The sequence below is a fragment of the Mchenga conophoros genome, linkage group LG9 (assembly GCF_057382185.1).
Source record: "Mchenga conophoros isolate Kocher_MC1m ecotype Shallow Benthic linkage group LG9, M_conophoros_male_GT1.1, whole genome shotgun sequence".
NCBI classification, from domain to species: domain Eukaryota; kingdom Metazoa; phylum Chordata; class Actinopteri; order Cichliformes; family Cichlidae; genus Mchenga; species Mchenga conophoros.
Genome location: NC_140534.1, coordinates 20,432,873 through 20,458,248, shown reverse-complemented (window position 1 = coordinate 20,458,248; position 25,376 = coordinate 20,432,873). Strand labels below are relative to the sequence as shown.

General features: G+C 39.3%; 2 protein-coding genes across 2 annotated transcripts in view; both read left to right on the top strand.

Moving 5' to 3' along the window:
• The first annotated feature begins 4,105 nt into the window (after positions 1 to 4,105).
• Positions 4,106 to 16,654, top strand: pxdc1b (PX domain containing 1b). Its single transcript, XM_085286850.1, has 5 exons — positions 4,106 to 4,873; positions 12,962 to 13,053; positions 13,146 to 13,263; positions 13,359 to 13,470; positions 13,985 to 16,654. The coding sequence occupies exons 1-5, from the start codon at positions 4,618 to 4,620 to the stop codon at positions 14,106 to 14,108; spliced, it is 702 nt and encodes a 233-aa protein (XP_085142976.1). The 5' UTR covers positions 4,106 to 4,617; the 3' UTR covers positions 14,109 to 16,654.
• Positions 16,655 to 17,682: 1,028 nt separating this feature from the next.
• tmx3b (thioredoxin related transmembrane protein 3b) overlaps positions 17,683 to 25,376 on the top strand; it is a 36,302-nt gene continuing 28,608 nt past the window's right edge. Inside the window, exons 1-6 of the mRNA XM_085286848.1 lie at positions 17,683 to 17,803; positions 18,069 to 18,126; positions 18,789 to 18,828; positions 21,811 to 21,934; positions 22,455 to 22,500; positions 25,289 to 25,369. Of these exons, the coding sequence (XP_085142974.1) occupies positions 17,770 to 17,803; positions 18,069 to 18,126; positions 18,789 to 18,828; positions 21,811 to 21,934; positions 22,455 to 22,500; positions 25,289 to 25,369 (383 nt within the window). The 5' untranslated portion in view covers positions 17,683 to 17,769. The remainder of the gene's footprint in view (positions 17,804 to 18,068; positions 18,127 to 18,788; positions 18,829 to 21,810; positions 21,935 to 22,454; positions 22,501 to 25,288; positions 25,370 to 25,376) is intronic.

The following is a 25,376-nucleotide window of genomic DNA, read 5'->3' as shown; positions in this document are numbered from 1 at the left end:
CAAGCTTCAGTGCTTCGGAAAGCTTCATTTGGCCATCACTACCGTGTAGTTTTAAACTGTTAAAAACACTGAGATTACCTTGTATAATCATTGCTACTGTCTCCCTAGATCAGACTGGAAGCAAAGAGAAACAGAAAGCCAGGCTTTGACCAGAATTAACATAGTGTGGACAGACTAGTTGATTCCCTATCACTGTTTCCTGGCTCCAGCTATAATTACACTGTGATTATATTTAATGGAGCGATTTCATCTCAATATTCTTGTCTAAATGATTTCAAGAAAGGAAAAAAAACAGCTTTGTTCAAACCTTTTTGTCCTGTGAGGACACTGAAACACAAACATACCGATGATATGTCATTCATGCATCAGACCAGGGGTCCCCAACTCCAGGCCTCGAGGGCCGGTGTCCTGCAGGTTTTAGATCTCACCCTGGGTCTACACACCTGAATCAAATGATTAGTTCATTACCAGGCTTCTGGAGAACTTCAGGACATGTTGAGGAGGTCATTTAGCCATTTGAATCAGCTGTGTTGGATCAGGGACACATCTAAAAACTGCAGGACACCAGCCCTTGAGGCCTGCAGTTGGGGACCCATGCATCAGATAAACCAAAGCCGATCAATACCTCCTGCGGCTTCCCTCACAGAGCTTTGGCATTCTCATGACTGTAATGGGAGACAAATGTGCTAGAACGTGGCTTAAACGGTCTGTAAGAGTGAGTAGGCAAATCTATTTTTCCATTTAAAGTTTATGCTTTCAGAGGAATTTCGTATATTGGAGCGAGGTATTGGGGTAGAATGTGCTGACTCTATAAATGTGGCCAAACCACAGATTGAAGCCCTGCTCAAAACAGACGTATCCCATTATTACACAAGGGGAGAAGGGGCTTTCTGATTATACCGAGGTGGTTTATTCAAGTAATATAATCATTCGTGCTTAAAATGAAATATGTAGCTTGTAGCATCTCCACACTTGGCTTATAGCTGAGAAAAGAAACCCCTAAACTCTTTTTCAGTAGGAAACTTGACAGAATGGCAGCACAGCGAGTTGTTTTCTAACAAATTAAAAGTCTGACATGTTCTCTGATTTAGTTTTAACTTTTGAAACATTTTGTTTTTAGTCATTTCCAATCTTAATAGGTTGGGCTATTTGCTAAGAATATATTTTTAGCTAATTTGCAATAGTAAAAGGCAAAACAGCCCAGTTGAACCTGGTTTAGGTGCTCAACATTCATCCCAAATGAAGTTAAAATGCTAAACTGTGATGAGCATCCTAACTTGCATCTTAGCATATAGGTGTTTTTGCCTATAGTAGCATTTGGATGTGAAAGAACTGATGGCTTGTCTGCAGACTCTTGTTTTACTGCAACTCACTTTTGGTTTTGTATAGAAGTAATCAAAGCAAAAAATGATGGACACAAATATGAAATGTTTTTAAAAATGGCAAAAAAGTTAATATCACTAAACCAACTAATACAAATGTAAAAAGTGGGTTGACATTCAAGGAGACAGAATGTATCTACTTGAAATACCACCCAGGCTAATAGGTGAACTGTTCCTCTCATCTTTCACCTCTGCTGTCCACTGGTTATCAGCAATGACAACTTGGCTCTTATTGATTCCTGTGTGTTTTGCATGTGTCATTCTGACACAAGGTAACCCCGTCTGTGGATAGATTTCTGCAACACAATAGTGCTGTAGTCATGCAAAACAAACTCTCCTCATAATAAAGACTGGGTTCTGCTGATGGGTCTGTCCTATGAGCACCGAGTAAAGGAGGCCAAGAGCAGGTGTTTTTCTCCCTACATGACAGCCTGGTATCAGTGTTTTTACACTGGCACTTTTTTTTTTTTTTTTTTTGTGTAAATTTCCCTCTATTTCATGTCTATTTGGTGTGTGAGCGTGAATTTGGACACGTCTGTCTGGTTATTTAAACACGATCAGACATTAGAGGTGTGCAACATAACCTTCATATTAATGTCTGGCCTCTAAAAAGCTAAAGAGATGGCTAACTGAGACTGTTACATTTCAGGATGCCTTTGCGAACACTTATAGATGAAACAACATGGCACGCCTCCACGTGACAATTCAACATCCAGTGCTTGTCAGAGCGACTATGATATTAAATGACAGTCATTTTCTTTCCACTCTGTAATTTCGGCTACAGCTATGATGCAGGTTAATGGTTGGTACTGTGCGAATAGCAATCTGAGAGAACAGTGTTTTATCCCAGTTCTTGGCGTAAACAACCAGCGACGCAAGCGATCATCTAATTTTGTATGCTTCGTGCGATGCTCCGTAACATTTCTAATGCTTTCTTTTGGACATGTAATATGTTTCCATACCAGATGTATGGAGGGATGTGCAGTTGTACAAACAAAACAAAGTACTATGAGGATCCAAGTACCCCAAAAAGCATCTGAATCATAGAGTGGAAAACTGAAATGGGGTTTAAACCAGGTTAGTTTCAGTCTTTATATTATTTTAAACAATATTCTTACAAATCAATAATTGGCCACCTCTATAGGACACTTGTTGGCTACCCAGTATTATACATTATAAGGAGATTGCAGCGTCTTTATGACCAGGGACTGTAACTCTGCTACTTACTTTCAAAGAGACGGCTATTCGTATTTGTGGAAATCACTTTCAGTAAGTAGGCTTCAAGATAATAAAACTGTAAATTAGAGGGGAAAAATGTTTCATGGGAAGTGCAAAATGAAATTCTATCTGTGGTTGACAATGTTGGACCTCCAGTGAAGTGGGAATCCCTCGAGTCTTTTTCCATAGCAGCCTTTCTGTGCAGACAGTATGATAATGAAGAGTGCTCACTGGCAGCGAGGAACTATGAAACAGCTTGATATTAAACTGTTAAATATGAAGGGATCCTCTTCGGACAGCTTCAATGTGGCAAATTGAAACTTTATACTTTCACGACTGGCTCGATTTCCTTGTTGGGAGTGCTCGTGTTTGCCATTATGATCCTAAGTCACTCACAAAGGTACAATTGTGAGCAACAAACGGGGCACAAAGGCGGACTCTGCACCAACCACCTGCTCTGTCTCATAAAACGTGATGTGCACATTGCACATCTCAGAATTTCTTTCACCAATCTCAACAGAACAATTCTCATTTTTTCTGTAATGATTCCTGTTACGTGTGCAGGTGCAATTGTGTTCCTGTACTGTAAGGGGTGTTTTACAGCTTGCTTTTACCAGCTATTAACATGCTATTTCCTGCGTGGAATTTTTATGAATTGCTTACCAGAAGTGTTTGCAGACAGTCCTTTCCCCCACTGTCTTTTAGTACAGCTGATTCGCCACTTTTTGACTTCCTGCAAAGCCTCTTTTAACCAGTCTCACCACTCAGCTAAACATCAGTGAGCAATGCAGAGAAAATCAGCTCTTTAGGTTATTCTCTCCCAAGATCAACATCATGGAGCAGCGCATCATTTTGCTGTGGTTACATATTGGCAAAAAATACCAGTACTTTGTGAAGACGGGAGTTATAAAATAGTTTGTGCTTCTCCAAGATTCTTCATTTCAATTTCATTGCCCTCCCGTGTTTCTGCCTGCTTCACTAGATTCAGACAGTAAGGGCTTGTTCTCTGTGTAATGTAATCAAATGACTGCAGAGAGGAGCGTAAAATGAAAAGAGACACAAACTTTTTGCAGACAGATGCAAAATGACCACAGAAATACAAACCAGTTCCCCAAAGCCATAACAGGACCTCATGGAGATGCAAAGACCACAAAGACACACAAACAACTGCAAGAAAACACACAAAGTTTCTCACTGCCAAGAACTAGGACCTTTAGTCCATTCAAAAGTTGTTTTTGGACTCCTTTCTGGGCATTTTTCTCCCTGTGGTTCATTCCAAACATCTCATTTCAAGATTAGGAGTGCTGATTTTTATGGAAATACACAGCAGCGACCTCACATGCAGGGTCACCAATAACTAGTTGACAGTGTGCAAAAGAAAATGAATGATTGAACCTGTCGATCCCGATTATACACAAGGAGATGGACAGTTTTGTCCTCACAGCCCTTTGCATTCCCTGCATAATAATAGCCTGTTGTCAAGGAGGGAGGAAGGAAGAAAGGAGGGAGAGGGGAGGAAACTGCGCTGAAAGAAAAGCAACTGCTGATCCAAGTGTGAGGTTAAATGCTCTGGAAGCGCAAAGAGGGAGGGAGCAGTGTCTTATTCTGAGAGGTGTGGGTTTAGTGTTGGATCTTTTCTTTCTCTCTTTTTTTTTTTTTTTTTTTTTTTTTTTTTTTTTTTTTTTTTTGTCAATAATTGACGAAAAAAACCCGCACTTGGATCAATATTACCAAATCAGTTTTTCAGGGGCGTTATCTCTGGCTCTAAAGTCTATTTTTTTTTTTCTAAGTCATGCCACGTTTGAGATTACGCCTGTGATGGGCTGAGCCATCATCCTCCTCTCGCTCACACTCTGCTGCCGCTCAGACTGTGCCGCTCAGACACAGAGGCTGGTCGAAAAGTTACCAAAGTTGCCTTGCCTTTTATTTGTTTATGTATTTGACATTGTCATCGCGAACACCTCATTCTGCTGTTCACCGGGCCCGCCGCAGCATGCTGGACTGACGGCTTGGAGGAATGGCATCGGCTGTGTTTGAAGGGACGTCCCTGGTCAACATGTTCGTCCGGGACTGCTGGGTTAACGGGATCCGGAGACTTATTATCAGTCAGAGCGGAGAGGAAGAGGAGTTTTTCGAGATCAGGACCGAGTGGTCTGACAGGAACATTTTATACTTGCATCGCAGTTACTCTGATCTCGGGCGGCTGTTTAGGAGACTGGTGGAGTCTTTTCCGGAGGACAGACGAGATCTGTCCAAATCTCCACTGATAGAAGGTTGGTGTGACAGCGGATAACATGTGACAGTTACTAATCTACAAGGCAGGAAGCGATGATCGAGCAGTATCAGAAATAACTCATTTCTATTATTATATTCCCGTTCAGGAGCGTAGCTATTGCATTTATACTGTAAGTGTAGGAAGTAAGTTGGCCACCCTGTCCTCTTTAGCACTACGAGTTTCAGATTCCAGAAGAGAAATATTTACTCTGAAGTCCCGAAACAAAGAAAACTAATTTTGGCATTTCAAGCAATTAAACTTGCAGATGGCATTTCTATGTAATTAGTGAAATAATTGAAGCTCAGTTTTCTACTATTTACCAGACTTTTGCAGCATTTTTCAGCAATATGAAGCTACCTCGAACTAAATCAGCACTGACCACTTCTTTTTTTTTTTTTTTTTTTTTTTTAACTAATTGAAAAGTTTGTCTTGGAGTTTGCGGTGGACTCCCTAAAGGAAATCCTCCTGCAGATTATATTCCTGTTTACATTTTGCAAGAGCTGGTACAGAAGTTGTTGTCTTTGTGCATTGCAGTCAGATCCAGATCTGCAAATGATCCATTGACACCATAGGGCTGATTAAAGTGCTGGTGATTAACAAAGCAGAATACACGAAAAATATTGAGCTTAATCAGCAAAGGCTTGGTTCTAATTTGAAAGGCTTCAGAGCCTTGGAGGTTAATAATTAACATTGTGCTCTTTAGGATGTCACATCAATAGAAGTCTGTGCTGACAGCATGTTTCTAATCTATGTCAATATTTAGGACCTAAAAGACTGGACACACTATGTGTAAGATTTGTTGCCATGACTCTGTGGGAGCTGGATTCCCTATGGGGATCCTTAAGTACCAATGCAGACTTTCAGTGTGGAAATCTGTTCTTTACATCTTACATCACAAGCTTGCTGCTGGAGCAAGTCTTTTCTGGTAGCTTAAAACTTGGATCAAAGGCCACGGCAAAAATATTTCTATTGCTTATGCACATTTTTTATTATGAGGGATAAAAGTACACAGTTTTGCAGAAGATGGGTGCTGAAATATAAACTTGTTGAGATATAAACAGTTAGTCCAGATGGTAGCATTTTAGGTTAACATCAGTTATTTGACACACTATTTTGCCATCGCATGTCTCCAGATTTGGTGATTCTTTTAAAGATATGAAAGTGAAGGTTTTTCCTTCAAAAGCAAGCGGGGTATTCAAGTTAAAGCTTGGCTTTACTGTGTCTGAGCATCCAACCAAAGCATACTGTTTACGTTGTCTTTGACCATGTTGCAATATTTGCCTTTCACAGTCACTTTGAACCACCTGTGTCTGGCTTAATCCAGGGGTCTTTTTAGTGGTTTTCCCGCACTCTTTTCCACTTTCTATTTTTATTTATTTTTAAATGGAAGTGCGGGAGAGCCATCCAGCCACAAACTACTGCAGAAATAACTTGTTTGTTTTTTGTTTTTTAAATTACTTCACTTAATTTTGAGTAAATATAACTAAAACGTTCGTCCAAAACTGAATGTGAAAGATTTTGTGCTACTGATATCAGGTAATTTAAACAGTAAAATATAAGGCAGTGCTTTGCAGACGGCAGTCTTTTGGTATACTATGTGTGAACCTCCAGCATTCAGGATTTGGATACCCCACAACTGTCACAAATTTGGCAAAACTCCCAGCCTCTCCTGTGTGAGAGAGGACCCCCCCCCCCCCCCCCCCCCCCCCCTCGGCACTTTGCTTTCGTGTCTACTTGCTGAGCTTATACCAGTGTTTTGGAGACATCCCTTTAGCTGGGACTGGAAAGGCTGGCTTCCTGCTCAGGCACTAAAATAGCTGACAGAGTTGTTGACAGCTAGCTGCTTCGCCTCAGCCAGTGCAGTGTGGAATGCATTTTGGGACGAGACATTTTTGATCTCATGACTCACTTTTCACTTCTTTATTCCGTCTGTCACTCTCATGCTGATTATAGCTCAATGATAAATGAAGCTGAAGGAGACATCAAGACCATTTTAGTGTTTGAAACTGGTTTGAGCATTTCATTGACGGATTGTGAGCCACAGGGTTAAAAGAAATTGAGGAATTCCTGAATTCCTATCCCTTTTTAATATTTCCTTTGCATGCCATCTAATCGCTGCCCTGATTGAAGATCTTGAGGGGAGGAAAAAAAACAAAACCATAGGTCTGCCCTTTCTCAGTCCATTTTGCCACAATTTCTGGCTCTGGTCATGTTTTCCTGTTTCTGTGCTGCGTCTAGGCAACAAGGAAGGCGTGCAGAGCTTTTCAGACTTATGTCATGATGAGAAAGAGGGCGACTGCGGAGGAGTGGACTTCCCATATTTAGTACCGCTGGTCTGCCAGGGCCTCATCACACTTACCTTACATGTGACCCCATGAGCATACAGACAGCGAGTGATTGCTCACATTCCATGTGAGCTAGATATGATCAAGGAATGTAGACGCAGACAGCGTTGAAATCACTCTTACAAACTGTCAGCTTCTGTTGCCTACTCAAGCAGTTTCTCTATTTTAGGCTTTTTTTTTTTTTTTTTAACAGTAATATATGAATGCTAAACAATATAATACAACCTCAATTTTTACTCTGTAGGCAGCGAAGGTGACACTTTGACACTGTGGAGAGGCTATTAAATTGGCAGACTACCTATAATGCACTGTATAATAAAAAAGGAATATGTGCACATCACTTTCATGCAATTTGACATTTAAAATGGGATGTGCATGCATTGTCTGTTCAAAATTTGCATTAGATGAGAGATGAGAGTGAAGAAAATAGGCAATTTGATCATTAATGTGCTCAGAATGGCTACAGACAGGAGAATTCACCTAACCTAGCACCTTTCAAAGGTACACGATCTGCTCTCATGTCATCTGTAAACGTCGCTATTTAACATAGTTGTTTAATCTAATCAAGAAAACTCAATACAAAACAACATTGCTGCATTTATCAATGATCTCGGAGGGGCAGGTGAGCTTTGGACGTGCAACACTATCAACATCAAGCATAACTCAAGAAACGAAATTCCTCGAAATGCCAAAGTCTTCTTTTAACTTCCAGCTTAACGACAGCTGAATCAAACTGAGCCATTTCAGCTTTTCACAAAGCAGCTTTGTGAAACCAAACAAATGGCAGCATACACGTAGCGGCTGCAAATAGAGATTTTACAGGAAATATAGTGTGCATGTGTAAAGATTAAAATGGCCTGCAGCAACAACTTGGTGCAACTTCTTGCTAATAAAAGTAACATCTTCTTTCTGACCATGCCTGGGGCTTGATGACAGAAGTATTCGGGAATAATGTGTTGACAAACTGTGGCATGTTAGTGGTTGAATGATTAAGTACTGTGCTGCTGACTGCAGCTTATCAGATCCCTGCAGAAGATAACTGTGAAATGTGGCTCTTACAACATAGGATGACTAGATAATGTGCATGAGGAAGACGTGGGGACGGCTGAGTTCCTGTTGTACACATGCTTCTATTTTTTGTAATATTACAGAGCTTCTCGTCACCATGGCATTTTATAATAATCTACCTTTATAATGACTACAATTAGTGCTACTGATTACTGATCACATTTTACCAACTAGCAGCCCCAGGTAAATAAACACAGTCACATGTTCTTCTTAAAAATAGAAGTACAGTAATCAAAAGTGAAAGCTACTAAGAGACAACTAAAAAGAGCCAAAATGGCTGGTTGTGAGGTCACTGTAGGGTAAAGTGAAAATGGTTTCACTGTAGAATAATTTGCTCTATACCACCAATGACAGCGTTGTTTAATTATTTATAGTGCATGCACCACTGTAACCAGAAAGTCCAAGCAGAAAAATCAGTTTACAACCATGTAATTCTAGCCAACACAGAAAATTAGACATCCTGGGTTAAACTCATGAGACACATGTCAGTAATCTAGCGAAGCACTCTAATATTGATGTGTTAGAGTGATTTCCAAAGCTATGGCACAAAATCCGCTCCCGAAAAATCCCCAAACTTTCTTTAATGAATATTTTTTCTCATCCAAAAGTTTTGCTGTGTGATTTAAAATGAACATTAATCAGTATTTGTCATCTACAATAACATGCTTACACGACATTGGGCCTTATGACTGATTAACACTGTATGAAGCCAACTGATAGCAGCAGTTGCGTGCTGAAATTTGCACTCTCTAATTAGACACATAATCAAGCTACACACACCAGATTAACAGTGGTTACAACTTGCACAACTGGCAGAAACGCACACACTTCTCTTTGGCACATCACACACGTTTGAGTCTTGGTGTTATACGCAGTCTTCCAGATTATGCAGTGAAAAACGTCCCATCGTTGTCACCCCTACCCACTAGTTCCCACTTTGAAAATATTTATGTGCAAAGACACAGCCAAGATCAGACTGTGAAGAAAAGAACAGCAATTTGTGAGCTTGATCGCTCCAAATCTCTAAGATTAAATGCTTATGATTTATTCCTCATAATTCATTCCTTGATGGACTGCGTGCATGCATGCAATAAAGTGTATTTCTTTTCATTTAATTTATAACATTACTGCACTACATCAGTGGACACAAACTTTGAAATCTGTCCCCGAGGATAACAACTAACAAGACAGGGTGTGGTTTGAAGTCTCCGCAGTGACGTTGTCATCCAGGCTTTGTTTCCGTTTAAGATGTTAACTGCTGACTGCTGACTCACACTTGAAACCTCCTGAGGTTTTGAATTAATATGAACAACTGTAACACAACCTAATGAACTTTATGGACACATTTCCAACATTGTGAAGCTTGTCTTGTTTAATCCAAGAGGTTATTTTCTGACTTCAGCTACATATTTTAAACAATTTTTACTTGCTCTCCATAGAGCTGCTTTTATTTACTGACACTACTCCCTGATTTTTCTGGTCGAGTGGACCAATCTGTAACACATTTATCTAATTTTTGCATGTTTACAACACTGAATATTGACACAAACCTATCACTAGCTTTAGTAGTAAAACATCTTAAAGTGCCTAAAACATGGGTGTCAAACATAAGGCCCGGGGACCAGAATAAGCCTGTGAAAGACAGCAGTGTTCATTTTGACAGTAAATTTTGATTTATTTTAATCACAGACTTTTGACTAAAATGTGAATTAGTTTTTGTCCTAATTTAGGCATCTAAATTTGTAATTTGTCTACTTTGACATTTTGTCACATTTTCATGAGAAACAGGGAGCACGGGAGTTAGCTGAACCCCTGTTCCCACCCTGTTTCCCGGGGCCAGATCAAATTGTGTGTCTAACCTAACTGCATAAGGAGTTTACTTCTGATTGAATCACTTCCAAACTTGCCCCGCCTTTCTACACATCTTAATTAGTTCTGGTTGGATCTTGTCTCTCTTGAACATTTTCTTCTTTTTATTTGACAAAAGTGTAGATAAACTTCATCATTGCTTTTTCCTTGTGCGTTAGTACTTATTTAGGTATCGTCTTGTTTTTATCAAGAACAAAAAAGATCGTTGAAGAAAACTATGAAGAAAATTAGTGAACTAAAATGTGAAGAACACATTTTAACTCTACTTAAAAAGAACACCCCTATGGCCATTCATACCATACCAATGTAACTAAGTGAGAAACAATTAAATGGCCGATGTGTCTATTTACAACAGAAATTTCTGTTTTAAAGCTTGTGGGGATAGGTTAATTGGAAAATCCAAATTGTCACTAGGTGTGAATGTGCGAATGAATGTGAGTGTGAATGGTTGTCTGTCCCTGTGTGTTAGCCCTGCGACAGACTGGCGACCTGTCCAGGGTGTACCCTGCCTCTCGCCCTATGACAGCTGGGATAGGCTCCAGCACCCCCCGCGACCCTGAAAAAAAGGATAAGCGGAAGCGAATGGATGGAAATTTCTGTTTTAGTTTAAAATAACTTTCTGTGAATGAACAAAAACTTTCTGTTTTATAATCACAAGTCAGGCTGGGCAATGCACTACCAGAATTTTTCTGTATTATTGCACATTTATTTCTTACAATTTGAGTCCAAAGATGCTGACAGATTTTGTTTGCATTTCTTTATCGCGAAGAAAAATTGAGACGTAGGATTGAAATTGTACTTCACTTCCTTATATTGAGATATTTCAGAGAATAAATGTGTAATTAAGCTTCTTTACACTAACAGAAACAGGAGTTTCATTACTTAGGATCAAAGTGGGCTGTACGATATAAAATGAGTTTGACATCCTTCGCCTAAAACTCGTATCTGTTCTTGCACCGCGCTCTGGCAAACGGATATCGAAAGGACTTTGCAAGTTAAACAGGAGGAGGGCACAACACAAGCTTCAGATTGGGCACCTAGTCATGATTCAACTGCCACATCACTCTTCACATCCCCCAGGATGTGATGTCATCACTGTGGGTCATTATAAATGGATGAGCCTGTGAGTGTGCATAGAGGTCGTCTTACTCAGTGCTTCCATGTAACCACTGTGTGACTACGTTTCATCTGTCCCAGTCAGTTCAGACAGAGCCACATCCCTGTGGCTGCAGTCTTCATCATTATTCTCCTCACCACATCCCTTTGTCAGCAGGCTGGCTGTAAATGATGCTCTGCTGACTTGCTCACTCATATCGGCGGTAGCCTTCTATTACCAAATGTGCTGATTTTACGCTCCCACTGCCTCTTAAATTGCATTCCTAGTTTTATGCAGGATTAGCGTGCTATCACAGACATTGTTCTACAGCCACTCCACCACCTATTATTACTTTCCTCTGTTATTACTGCTGTTATACAAATGCCAGCAATTGCGGTGGCAGTTTTACAGTGTTAGTGTGCACCCTGCTCTTGCTCTAAGGACAATGGTATGTGGTCTGTTTTTCTCTCCTCCTACGAGAGGTAAATATCATGGGGCATTGTGAGGAAAAAGGTTACCGAAATAAAAAGGACTCTTGCATTTGAGCCAGTCTTTTTCAAGAGTTGGGATGAATTAAAATCTGTCTGGCATTTGTGTCTTGACCTACAGAAAGCTAACACAGTGATGGCTGTAAAGGTCGTAGAGCTTGCCCTCTTTCATTTTCTAGGTGCAGAAATAGTTACACTTGGCCTTTTCATGGAGGGAAAGTTTCTTTGTACATCCGTCTCTATGTACAAATGATAAGGGCTCACCAAAAACATCTATACTAAAGGCACCGCTGCGTCAAATTTCACTGTGTCTTAGAGTTGTTGCGATACACTTTTTACAATATTAAAAAGACTGACAGGTGAAGTGAGTAACATTGAATAGGTCATAATAATGCAATGCTTTTAAGGAAAATGTTTGACCCCAAAGGAAGCTCAAAGGCTAAAAGCAAGACTATTTATCATCCAGGGCTCTTGAACTGTCATGGTTCTGCGTCATTTTGACCCAGTATTTTCAGTTTCTTGTATTTTGGTGTTTTTTCTGTATTATGGTTTGTTTTCTGATTCTTTAGTTGTCCTGTTTTGAATATTATAATCCTAAGTTTCAGTGTTATTCTGGTTAAGGGTTTGTTCTTAGGTTTAGTTCAGTGTCTAGTCTGTGCCTGTCATGTTTCCTGTTTTACTTTGAAGGTCCGTGTCTCATGTTAGTGTGTCCTGTGTAATTTTCCCCTGTGTTGTCATTATGTTTCATTCGAGTCAGCTGTGTCCTCATGTGTCTCCACTTCTCCTGATCACCTCATGTGTGTATTTAAGTCTTCAGTCTTCCTGTGTTCAGCGTCGTGTTGTCTGTGTTTCTTACCCCATGTCTGATCATAGTTTATTGTCGCAGTTTAAGTTGTAGTTCTAGGTCTTATTTGACTCGGTATTTTCTCAGTTAACTCTGTATGTTATCACCTGCAACTAGCAAAATAAAGGTTATTTTTGGACTTTAAAGTTTCATCCCCTCGCCTCTGTCTGCTCCTGGGTCCTCAACGCTAACCCACACATGGTCTGCCTCGGCGGCCTGTGACATGAACGGATGTAAAACACTTCATGGAGATCCAGTGGATGGTTTTAAATCGAAGGAATCAAGTTAATAGAGCTTTATTTCACTGACAGGAATTCAAATCAGCAGCCAAATCCAGCGTACCGCAATCATTTAGAGTTCTTTTTGTTTCTTTCAGGGCTGGTGAAAATCAAAGAAGCGACCGACATCGAGGAGAAGTTAAACGAAGTGGAAAGGCTACTGAAGAATGCAATCAACATGCCATGCAAGGTTGGTATTTCATCTGATGGCATGTCATATAGACTTATAAAAGCTTCTTACATGAGCACATCAGCTCTGTACTCAAAAACCTCTTTCTTTAGTATTCCAGATCAGAGGTGATGCTGACTTTCTTTGAGCGGTCGCCCCTGGATCAGGTGCTAAGGAACGACAAAGTCCACAGAATCCAGCCATGCTTTGACAGTCCAATCAAGATATCAGGTTCATATACTTATTTAATGTGAATATAACTACATTTCAGTTATTTTTCATGATTTCTTTAAGGATGATGTAATATTCCTCTCTGCATTTTCCAGAAATCATGCGGTCCAATGGATTTTGTCTGGCCAACACAGAAACCATCGTGTTCGATCACAGTATCCCCGAAGAAAAAGAGAGACCTTCATCGACCGACTCTGTAGAACATACGTGAGTATAAGGATCGCTCAGTCATTAATTATATCTGCCTTTGCATATGTTACTGAGCAAGAAAGCTATGTTTAAAATCACATTAAGGGCCAGAGTGAGTTTAACACAGTTGTAGGTTTGAAGGCCACTTCAGAGTAAGAAACTACCTACTTGCCTTCTCACAAATGTGAGGATTTCCATGCTTGCCTTTGAGTGTATACAATAAATGCTTTGGTGAGTAAAGAGGTCCTAGAATGTGAACCTACCCCAGGACCCTCCACCCGCTTCACATAGCACAGGAAGTGTGTCTGTGCAGCTCTTCCTTCCCTGGGTGTGTGTGTAGAAAGCAAAAGAGGAACACATTCCTCTCGGTACTTCACAGAAACACAAAAACAATGTAAATCACCCATAAATGGCAGCACAGTTCTAAGGTTTTGTCAGTGTTTTGATGTTGACACTTACATCACACCTTTGATTCCTGGGGTAAACTACACAGGCCTGGGTTAACCCAGTATGTCTTTCATTTTATTGCCAGGTATGAAGATGGAACAGAGTTTTTGCCATTGGAAACAGATGTGTGTGATGAAGAAACAGAAGCATATGTCACCAACCTCTCCTACTACCATCTGGTCCCATTTGAAACAGACATCCTGGAATGAGCATTGATCTACCAGATGCTTGTCGATGATGGCTTGTCACGCTGTAATATGTAGTCCTCAGTGGAACTCAACTATGCAATGCTGCACACCACGTAGCTGCTGCTTATTCCAGCGACTTTAAGAACTTTTTAAATAAGCATTGGTCATTTTGGAGTTGGCTGGGTGTACAGTTTGCACAGTAGTATTAGAGGAGCGCTACAGCAGCACGCCTTTGTTTTCATCCACTTTATGTGACATCACCGATGTGCCTCATCCAGAGCCTTACTTTTTTTCCCCACTTCAAAAGGCTTTCAGATGATGTACCTGAGGCAGCCACACAGTATAGATCCTCAGTGACACTTTTAACGTGCTGTTTGGCAACTTAAAAGAACTAAAATCTGTAGGTTGGGGTGTGATTGTAGTGGCGACTACGCAACAGTGGAAATTAAGAAGCAAAAGTAATTTATGGAAACATTCATGATTTTCTCTCATGGACCTAAGAGATGGATCTTTAAGGTTTATCATGTTCTCTGATTCCTGAAGTGATGCCACTTAGGAAAAAAGACAAAAACAAAAAACAGTTAAGGAGATTTTTATAGGATTTTTTTTTGTTGTTGTTGTGTGGTGCAGTTTCCACCTGCATTAAGTTTTTTGTAAAAGCTTAAAACTCACAGGAAAACTCTGATTTTGTTGCTGTGTCATGCAGCAGGATCTTTGGTATGACAGTACACTGAAAGCTGAATGAAACTAGAAAACATGGGCTCTGATGATAGACACTTGTGGAATTTAGCTAGTCTTGGAGATGTTACCTGTGACAAATTGTTGCAATTGCTAAATTAAAGGCACTGAAGTGTGCGCAGGGCTTTTTGAGTCCTATTTGACCAATCAAAGCAAACACCAGTCCACAAACTGGGGGGCAAGGTTTTCAATTTTGCATCTGTCCCATGACTGAACCACAGAGGTTTTGATTATGATGGTGAATTGAGCAAGAATTGTTATCTTATCCTCCAGCAGCATAAACATCAGCAGGAGATTCCTTTTCATGCTTCAGTTGGGCCTTGGACTGCTGTCAGTTAAAATAATATAAAGAAAATACAAAGTTTGGTTGTTATGTTGTTGCTTTGTGTTCAGATAAATGCTGCCGAGTTTGATGTTGATGAGACGTTTTTTGTATTAGTTTTGTCTGAATTATGAATTGTGATGTTAGACATGTAGCTTCATAAAAATGCTCATATTTTTTTGCCCATAAAGGAATAATTTGGTGTCAAGAGTGAGTGTAGCCTGTGGAAAACAGAATCATGTCTCTGCTGTTGTTTTCTGATGAGTGATAAAATGGGGCAAAGAAAGCTTTGTTTAAAGGCTCCATTGAGGTCACTTTTGTAAGATGACATGAGTGGGTTCAGTCAGACAGCTGAGTGTGGGAGTCTACAGAACAAGTCCTCTCTTTATGTAAAGAAGACAAACAACTTTGCTGTACTACAAGTTTCTATAGGAAAAGTTGTGAAGCAAGGCAAACAATTGGTTAAAATTCACGCCTTTGTATGTTTGTACTATAAGGAGGGCACTTTTACTTCTGAAACTGAGAACTCAGTGGTGCATTGCAGAGGCTTTGAATGTGACCCAAATGCTAAAAATGTATATTTGTGTTGTGTTAGCTGTCTTTGCTTCAGCGGTTTTGTCACTGCAGGAGTCACCGTGGCCTTACAATGTAACTTAACAGCTTGTGTCCAGGTTCCTGCCCTTCCAAATACAAAGGCATTCAGCCCTCCACAAACTTGGCACATGAGCCGTCAGCATGGCGATCCTCCACATGAATCTGTTTAGTAACACAGTCATGATCACTATTCACCCCGTGAGAAAGTACAGCTCTTTCACAGGATACAAAAGTATTTCATGCTTTCTCTTCTTGTTTTTTGAACAAGAATGACGTGCTGATTTTGTATATAAGCATTTCTGTCTAAGGTGCGAAAAAAAAACTGGAATTTCCCACTAAAATTTCTGGACCAAGATTTTGTTCTACATGAAATTGTCTGATATTGATGAACGAGCATAGGCGTTCATATTTAATAATGAAAACTCCAGCAAGACCTCTGCCTTCTTTACGACTCTTTTGCAAGCTTATGGCATTCAGTTTATTTTGAATATGAAGTTCTGAAATGGTACTCAACGCATTCAATGCAATGAGGAAAAACACAACGCTGGTACTCCAGTGCCAGTGAAACTCTGAAACAAAGCTACATGCCTGGTGTGCCAGCCAGAGGTTTGAAGAGAGACAAGTGAAGACAATAGGAAAATAAAGTTACACAAAATATTCTTATTTATTTTGTAAATTTCAGCCACATTCTGTGAAGCCAACCATTCTATGCCTTGTAATGTATTGTATATTTACTTGTGTGCGTCATACGTGAGATGAACCTTTGGTTTGTAAATATGAATCTTAATTATAAACTTCTAAGATGAAGTTTATGTGCAAACATGTTTGATAACCTTAAAGATATTCAGTATTGGTTACAAATTATTATTCAAAAAACCTTCTCAAAACAAATAAACGTTTTCAATAAAACAAATGGTCCTGTGATGTCTTTTGTGCACAAAGTGATTGGACCTTAGGGTCATAGAACGGCAGATGTAGACTGTGGGTAACTTGAGAAGCAAGGTGGCTACAATCATTAGTGTTGGATATGAGATTCAGAGGCATTCAGTGATAAGTGCACAATACTCATCCACAAACTCAAAGAAGTGGAGAATATTTGGTTGGGAAATCATGATTTGTAAATATGAATATCAGAAGCAAATATTCCAAGTTGCTGGAGCCTTATTGGAAGCAGTGCACAAATTTGGACGGCAATCACTGGCAAATTCTCTTATTCTGGTAGTATTTTAATGTTTATGTATTTAAGATGCTACTAAAAAGAAAGTGAAGACAGAGATGTATGGTAATATTGATGATATTTATTGTATATGATCACTTTATTCTATGGAAGTACACAGGCATTGAGGTGCTTGGCCCGCTGCCCGTTATCTTAGAGCGACACCTGATGGTGGGTACAGGTAGTCATCATCAGTGTCGCTTCTTCAAAATTCAGTACAGTTAAAAGGTTGCTGATTTAAAAAAAGGGGGGAAACTGTAAAATAAGAAACAGCAACAAGATGAAGTAAGTAAATAATTACAGCAACCAGGCCCCCCGTAACAAACAGATCAACATCAACACCTTGTGTTGTTTTCATTAGATAATCTTTGTTATTCTATTTAACTGTGGAAAAAATGTTCTATCAACGGAATGTAAAAATAAAAAACTAAATTGAACATAACACAATAAATATTCATTAATTATTTGTTATTAACCACCTGTTTATTAGGACGACCTGCATCACAAACCTTGACTTGCAGTTTCATCAGTATAAATACTTATATTTTTGCATTTGTGTACGTTCATAAAGTGGAAAAAATAGACCGTAAACATGGCGTAAACGTCGATGAAAATCTTCTGTAAAAAATGTAGTAAGTGGTACAGATCAAAAGTGATTTAAATACTATTAAAACAAAATTAAACTACAAAAAAAAGCTAAAGGAGGAACCGTTTTGTTTGGTAACCCCTTCAGGAGGCTGCGCAACCCGGCGCATGCGCGGAGGGAGGTCGATTTAGCGGTTGTTTCCTGCTTGCTGTTTCCACTCGAAGCAATGGCAGAAGTAAAAGCTTCCCTGGCTTGTGGAGGTATGTTCAGCTTTTGTATTTCCTGTATGAATAACAGTGGCCCACACACGCTATCCCAGCATCAGTTTAAAGGCCCCTAGCAGCTGCCGTTGGTGAAAATGCGGCTCAAACTGAAGCACAGTTAGCCGGAGGGGCGACAGCTTTAGCTGGTGATGCTTCAGTCATGAGGTTTAATGCTGGGGAGGAAAAGAAACCTTAAAGCTGTAAAGCTTCACATTGAGATAAACACCTTGTCTGATTTCAATGTTTTCTTTTACCGTCACAGTTATAGCGGCTTTCCTGAGTTCAGCGGTGCTTGCATTTGTTGAAGACCTAGATGACACGTAAGTGATGCACTACTATGTGCTTTCCCCCCTTCACTGATTCACCAATTCAGCTTCCTGCTACGGCAACTTCCGAGTTTAGTAATCATGCTCCGTGTGGATGCAAAGTGGCTCACTGCTCCTACTTCCTGTACTTTAGCAATGCTCTAAACCCTGCATGGTAAAAAGTGCCCACATTGCAGTGGTTGCATTAACAGAAAAAAAATACATGGTGGTGATGCTGATTTCCTCTCTTTCTAGTTGCACAGTGCTTTATTTTTTTTAATTGGATGCCTGTGGTGAAAAGTCTCTGTAGATTATCTCTCTTGTGTGTAATAAGCCTGTCTTTGTATTGGAACATTTTTCATGGTTTTGCCAATGACAATTTAAACATTAGCTCATCAATGGGCAGAGAGTAGTCTGCACGCCACAGGCTTTAATTGATTTTTTTCAGGCCCCCAGATGTCAGCAGTTTAAATGTGAGAATATGATTCTTACGTTAAATATGAGTTTGGATTGCTGTGGGGAGATTTACCCATATGGTATACTCACAGTCTTTTGTGGTATTTCATTTGATTTTATTATTCATTAATTTTAATGTGATTTATTTGATTGTCAGAACTTGTCATTTCTGTCTAGTCTCAGCTGAATGGTTACAACTATGTTTTTTCTCTATTCCATAGATTTAAAGACACCAGAGTGAATGACGTCTGGCTGGTTGATGTGAGTTTGACATTATGGACCCACACAAACACACACTCTAATCTGGGTCCATTGAGCTATGGTTTACTTCATATCCAGCACGCCACTGTCTGAATCATCCCTTGCGGAAACAATGGGAGTCTGGGTGGGATGTCATAAGGGAGGGGGTCGTGCAAACAGTCCCCTGTGATTAGTGAATGAGAAGTCATGCATGCACGGCAAAGCCGGGGGGCTCTGAGAGCTTTAAAGCAGGGTTTGTGTCGACACCCAAAGTAGCAAAAATTGCTTTTGCTGCGCGTTATGGGCTCCATGGTGAATTGTGACATTAGTTTTATTTTTGTGTTGTTTTCTTATACTGATGAAATTGTTATATGTTGTGTAATTTGTGGAAACTAAGCTCCTAAAAAGAAATTCAAACAAACCAGACAATCACTGGAGCAAAAGGCATTTACGTAAAATTAGTCAACAAGTTCTGCTTAACACTGAATCTTTGTCTTTTATTGCCATAATAACTGTTTTGTAATCCTTTTGGCTTTCAGTGGAGAAAGACCACTGTAACTGTTACCCATGGTCACATGTTAGGTTAGCCATTAAATCAACAATAAAGCACCAATGTGTAAAATTAGTACAGGAAAAATATGGTGTAACCGAAAATGCCATAAAAATAACTTGCACAAGAGAGCAGATACAAACCAGTGTTTTAAGTATACAAAGAATCGTAACCAGTTACATAAGACATGTAATAGTCACACATATAATATAATAGACTTGTAATAACATTTCAATAAAAATGATGATTAAAAAACAGACAAAAACCAAACACTAAACGAGACCAGATAAAACAAACCTTTAATACACTACTTTTTGTTATTCATAAATTCAGACATACTTAACGTCCACTGATAAAGACAAACACGGTGTGTCATACCGGCTTCATAACTGCCTAACTTGTAAAATGCAATGGTACCTTAAATGGCCCTCTGGTTAAAGTGATGATTAAGAGCATGGGGAATCATACTTTCTCATGCTACTATCTCACCTCTGTGTGAAGATCTTTTTGTGGTGGTGGAATAAGACGTGACGTGCAACCTTTAGCGGGTTGTTTTGTTCTAATGAGCATGTCGTCATTTTGTGCATGCCTGTCTGTTAAACCCTACGTTTAGTGCTGCCGGCGTGCTCTGGAATGATGGTCTGGCACTTTTTCCTCCAAGGGAGGAAATGGAACACAGTCTGACTTAAAGTCAGTCATTGCTGAAGTGTATTTCATGCAAAAGATGCAAAAAGGCAAATTAAATGGTCAAAAGCTAACATGACCTAACACTGACAACATAGATGTCACAGTTTTCTCCTTCATTCACATGAACTCTGTTTCATCTTACAGTACCTGTCTTTTAGTTATCCTAAATGGCCTTTTATTCTTTTTGTTTGGTAAGCATAGTGTGCCATGTTAGTATTTTATTTTCTCTTGTCCTGTGAAACTTACTTCATTACGTTATGTCTGTGTAGGTTCTCAGTTGTCCAGGTCATGGTAGCTTCAGGAGCTTGACAAAAGAAGTCCAGTGGCCTTCTTTTCAAGCTCTTAAGACTTCATTACATTGTTCACATAAACTCAACCTTTCCTCAATCAGTTAAATTAAAAGTCCTGTACCTTTGCATATATTTTACTTTGACATATTTCTATAAATGTGCTGAAAATGTTAGAACAGCTTTTATTTTGAAGACATATGGGTACATAAGGATTATCTGTGGATATTTCATTAACCCTTGATGTATTATAAATCTTACCAGCAAACAGACAGATATTAAAAAAGAGAGAGTTTAACATTTAATTATAGTCTCCCTTAGAGGTAGCTAATGTGTCGTCATGGCAAAAAGAAAGTTAGACCTTTTGCCAATTCTACATTTTTTATATTGGGACATAATAGAAGTAATGCTCTCCTTACCAAGTCTTAAAATTTGGTAAATATAACCTTAGATGGACAGCAGCACGTGACATATCACACAGTGTCATTATCAGTAAATCATGAAAATGCAGAAGCAGTTTGTGGAAAAATTAAGTACACCCCAGTGTCTACTGATTAGAACGACTAGCCATACTTCAGCCTGTTAACTAATGTTAAGATCTAAGATGCTAACTGAGGCCTGTAGAGTCTGAGATGCTCTGGGGGTGAACTTGCCGCGATGTCCACTTCTGGCAAGATTAACAATTGTCTTGAATTTTCCATGTTCTCACTGTAGAATGATGCACTTTTAATTATTTGGAAATGGTCATATAGCCTCTCCAACACAGATGGACAGCAGCTTTTCCTTCTCTAAGAACAGTTAGACACTGCATTGCAGATGTCGTTCCTTCCTGGCAAACAAGTGTCAGTGCTCCAGACAGGAAAAACGTCTGTTTCTATGGCAGTGCTCACATTTGCTAATGACCAGTGCATTTGATTAGTAAAAGCAGGGTGTGCCTTATTTTTACCACAACTCTGCCTTTGTTTTGCCCCGGTACTAAAGACACTGCATCTGTACTGTTAATGTGACATCATGAAGTTCAGACTTCTGCAATGTAGAAAATATGAAAATATACTAGCGTCCCAAACCCTGATAAATGGGAGGGATGGATCAGGAAGGACTGCCGACATAAAATCTGTGTCAAATCAAATATGCGGATCCATCCTCTGTGGTGAACCGTTGGGAAATAAAGGACCAGCTGAAAGCACCTTCTCTTTTCTCTGTTCTTTGAAAACGGGATGACATGAGTACAGTTCTTGAACCACTATTTCAAGCTTAGCTTAAAATTAAACAACTGCAATTGTTCTTCCTTTTTTATCTGCTGTTAATTACCAATAATGCTTTAACTCAGCTGTGTTTGTCCTTTCAACAATGGGGTGAATCTTGACAGCGCAATATTAAGGTCGCTATTAATATAGTTTATGATTATATGAAAGACTTCACAGTAGGTTGTACATGATCTAAAGAATGCTTTTTTTAAATTCTTGTGGTCTCTTTCAGTTCTATGCTCCGTGGTGCGGCTATTGTAAAAAACTAGAGCCAATATGGCATGAGGTAGGAGCTGAGCTGAAGAGCTCAGGGTCGCCGGTTCGTGTGGGAAAGATGGATGCTACGGCTTACTCTGGTGAGTAAATCATGTAGCAGTTTAATGTCTTCCCCTGGAGCTTGCGTGCCCCCAGGTGATTACTTTATGTGCTAGAGACAACATTTCTCTGTAATGGACCATGTTGTTCAACATCATGATGCTTTCAATATAAACATTAGAGTATTAATGCCAGTTACTGTGACATTTGTGTGACGTGTAGGGATGTTGGTACAGCAATATTACAAGTGTGTTAGAGTAAAAATTATACCTCTACAAATGCAACAGTTCTGTGTCTTATTAAGCAGCTGCTAACTGCAAGATTAATCTATGGACACGTATTCTCCAGCCACAGGAAAGCATCTTTCTTTTTGAATCTGTAATGCTTCAGAGAGATATACTTAATTTTTGCATTGAGATTAAATTAGGAGAGCATTTGAATCCTTTAAGACGATTACAAGAGGGTATTAAAATCTTTCAAAGAGAGAGACGTCTTTCAAGATGTGGAGATTAAGCCTTTCAAAAAAAGCAAGTATGATTTGTATTGTTTTCTGTGTTGCAGGAATGGCATCAGAGTTTGGTGTTCGTGGTTACCCCACAATAAAACTGTAAGTACCACTCTTTAGTTTGGTATAGATGCAAGATGAAGTTAAATGATTTGAATATATCCCACACTCATTATAGACTTTATGGGAAGTAATACCAAGCAGTTTTTTAAAAACAAGTTATTATACTTGAGCGCTTAGAAAAAGTAATATGCTATTAAAAGGTTAATTAAATTTGAACACAATATTTAATTATTCCATTAAAGTTGTTTTGCAGGTAACACTGTCTTTGTGAAGCTTCAGTAATTTTCCTTTCACTATTTAATCAGAGGAGCGTTTTTTTTCACCAACATGTAGTAATTTTGGACTGTAATTTGTTATGTGGCTGTTGCATTATTTATATTTTATACTCTAGCTATTGCTTCAGCCACCCCACCCCCACTGTAACCTCCTGTATCTAAGTGTACCTGCGTGTATTTTGTGTCATTATAAAGATGCTTTTTCCCTTGTTGCCTTGCCTTTGGAGATGCCCTTAGATAAATTATTCAAGAGGGAATAAGGTGTTGTTGCTTTCTCCTTAAGGCATAACCAAGTAACAAAGTCAGTTCACACATTTTGAAAAAAAATTATATTAGTTTGGCACTTCAGAGTGCTGTTAATTACACATTTCTTGTGGGATGATTGTGCAAAACTCCCTTTAATCATTGGAATTAGCAATAGCTTCTTGATTTCACTCGTATGCCTTTCTTACAGTATATCTGAGTGTACCTGTGAAACTACAAATGCAGTTGTCCAAATGTTTTAGCGCATACTTTCCATTTAATTTATTTCAAATCATTTCTTAAAATTCAAGTGCCATTTTTTTTATTATAAAATGAATGAATTTAGGTAGACACCAGCTGCTTAACGGCAGGGCTCATGTTGACATGAGATAAATGATCTTGCAACTTAGCAGAGTTCCCTCCATTTATATGAAGCTGAATCATTTATCAGCACACTAACATAATGGGCTCCCCATTTAGTTTCATCAAGCTCATTTGGAAAAGTGCCACAAGATCACTGCAGGGTTCATAACATTAAACCAAGCAAGTGATGAAACATCCATCGAAGAACACGAGATACCTCCCTTGGTGACAGAAGGAGACTTGATTTAGAGTTCTGTTTCCCCCTGAGTTCATTAAGCGCCGTGGGCTGATGCAACCTTAGCAATCCTTAATGCATTTTGCTTGTTGTAAGAGCTCGACTCGAGCAGTTTTCTCGGCTGGAACTCAATTAGGTAAAGTCATTTGTCTTTTTTTTTTCCCCTATTGGAGGTGTAATGATTTAGATTAAGTTGACCTTTGCGGTGAACAGGGTTTTCCTGGTAGGTGCTGTTTCACCAGAACATGCTGTTTGTATGACAGGTTGTTGTTTTTAAGTTCAGATGTTGGTCACAGACTTTTAAGTGAGATAATTTGCTTTTTATTGTTAAAGGCATTCATTTCATATGTAAAGGTATGATGTTAATATAAAACATGGGCAGAGTTTCAAAATTATGATGGAAACGTCTGTAAAAGAAAGGCTTAATCTGGCATTAAATTCCAGGTTTTCAATTTGTTTTCTTTTCACATCATATACCACATATCTTATATTCAATGTATAACATATGAGACACCTATAACATGAAAGGGATTTATAAAACTGCTTATTGCGATGGTTTCTCAAAAATTGCTAACTCCTGTTAACTTACAATAGCTGTCTCCATAGTTTACAAAATTAGATATAAAAAACAAAAACATCCAGTGATGGGCTGTTCTTGTCAATGACAGAGGTCAGAGGAGAACTGCTTGATTGGTTAAGGCCCTCCCCCCAAAAAAGAAAAGTGACTGCAACTATTTTGAGCATGATTGCTTTGCAGATCAGTATCTCAGTATGCGTAACACGCTGAAACTTGATTGGCCAGACCAAACCAGGCTTCACTCCCTGTGACTCACCAAAACTGAAGTGTGGAAAAGCATGTCTTGGTACGATGACTTTAGATTTCTGCTGTAATGCGCAGATGGTAGGGTCACGATTTGGCATCCAGCTGCCTTGTGTCAACGCTTCAGGCTGGGTTAGTGGTAAAATTGCGTGGGGAATGCTTTTCCCTGGCGCATATTAAGGCCCTTAATACCAACTGAACATCATTCGAATGCCATTGCCGAGTATTGTTGCTGACCGTGTGCATCTCTTGATAGCCACTGCCAGCAGGGTAAGGCGCCATTTCACAAAGCACACATGATCTGAAGCCGGTTCCATCGACATGCCAGCGGGTTTTGTATGTTCCATTCGCCTCGGCTCTCGACCAAAACCCCCTTTGGGATGAGGTTGAAAGGGAGAGCCGTACAGCCAGCAATTCTGTAGCATCGTGTACTGGTTTTATATGAACATGGTAAACAATCTGTAAGGAATGTTTCCAATATTATACTGAATCTATGCCACCAATTAATTTAGGATTTTTTTAAGTGGGCAAAGGTGGGTCCAACACTACATTAGAAAAGCATACAAAAAATTGGCACCTGCTATATAAAATGAGGAAGAACCAGTAGAAGGAAAAAAATATTTGTGTTGCTTAAACAGCAAAAATAATCTACTCTAAAATGTCAAAAGAGCGGTCCAATCAGAAAATTTAGTTCGACGTACACCTCTTGCATAATATTCTTTTTTCATACAAATCCTGAATGCATGACTGCCAAGCAGTTAATTCCCGTTTTATTCAGTTTCACATAAATATGCAAGCGGTGTCATTCTGTTGGCACAAAACAGTGAAAGGTGTTGAATGGGTTTTCAATGAAATATTCAGTCTTTCACTATTTTTTCTTATTATTTTCAGGTTAAAGGGTGATCTTGCCTACAATTACAAGGGACCGAGGACAAAAGATGATATTGTAGAGTTTGCCAACAGGGTGGCAGGGTAAGTT

What these genes read in the sequence shown, in the direction of transcription:
- pxdc1b (XM_085286850.1), top strand. Translation starts at nt 4,618, where the DNA reads ATGGCATCGGCTGTGTTTGAAGGGACGTCCCTGGTCAACATGTTCGTC. An exon ending in CAAATCTCCACTGATAGAAG is followed by an intron (nt 4,874 to 12,961) that starts GTTGGTGTGACA and finishes TGTTTCTTTCAG; the next exon opens with GGCTGGTGAAAATCAAAGAA. An exon ending in ACCGACTCTGTAGAACATAC is followed by an intron (nt 13,471 to 13,984) that starts GTGAGTATAAGG and finishes TTTTATTGCCAG; the next exon opens with GTATGAAGATGGAACAGAGT.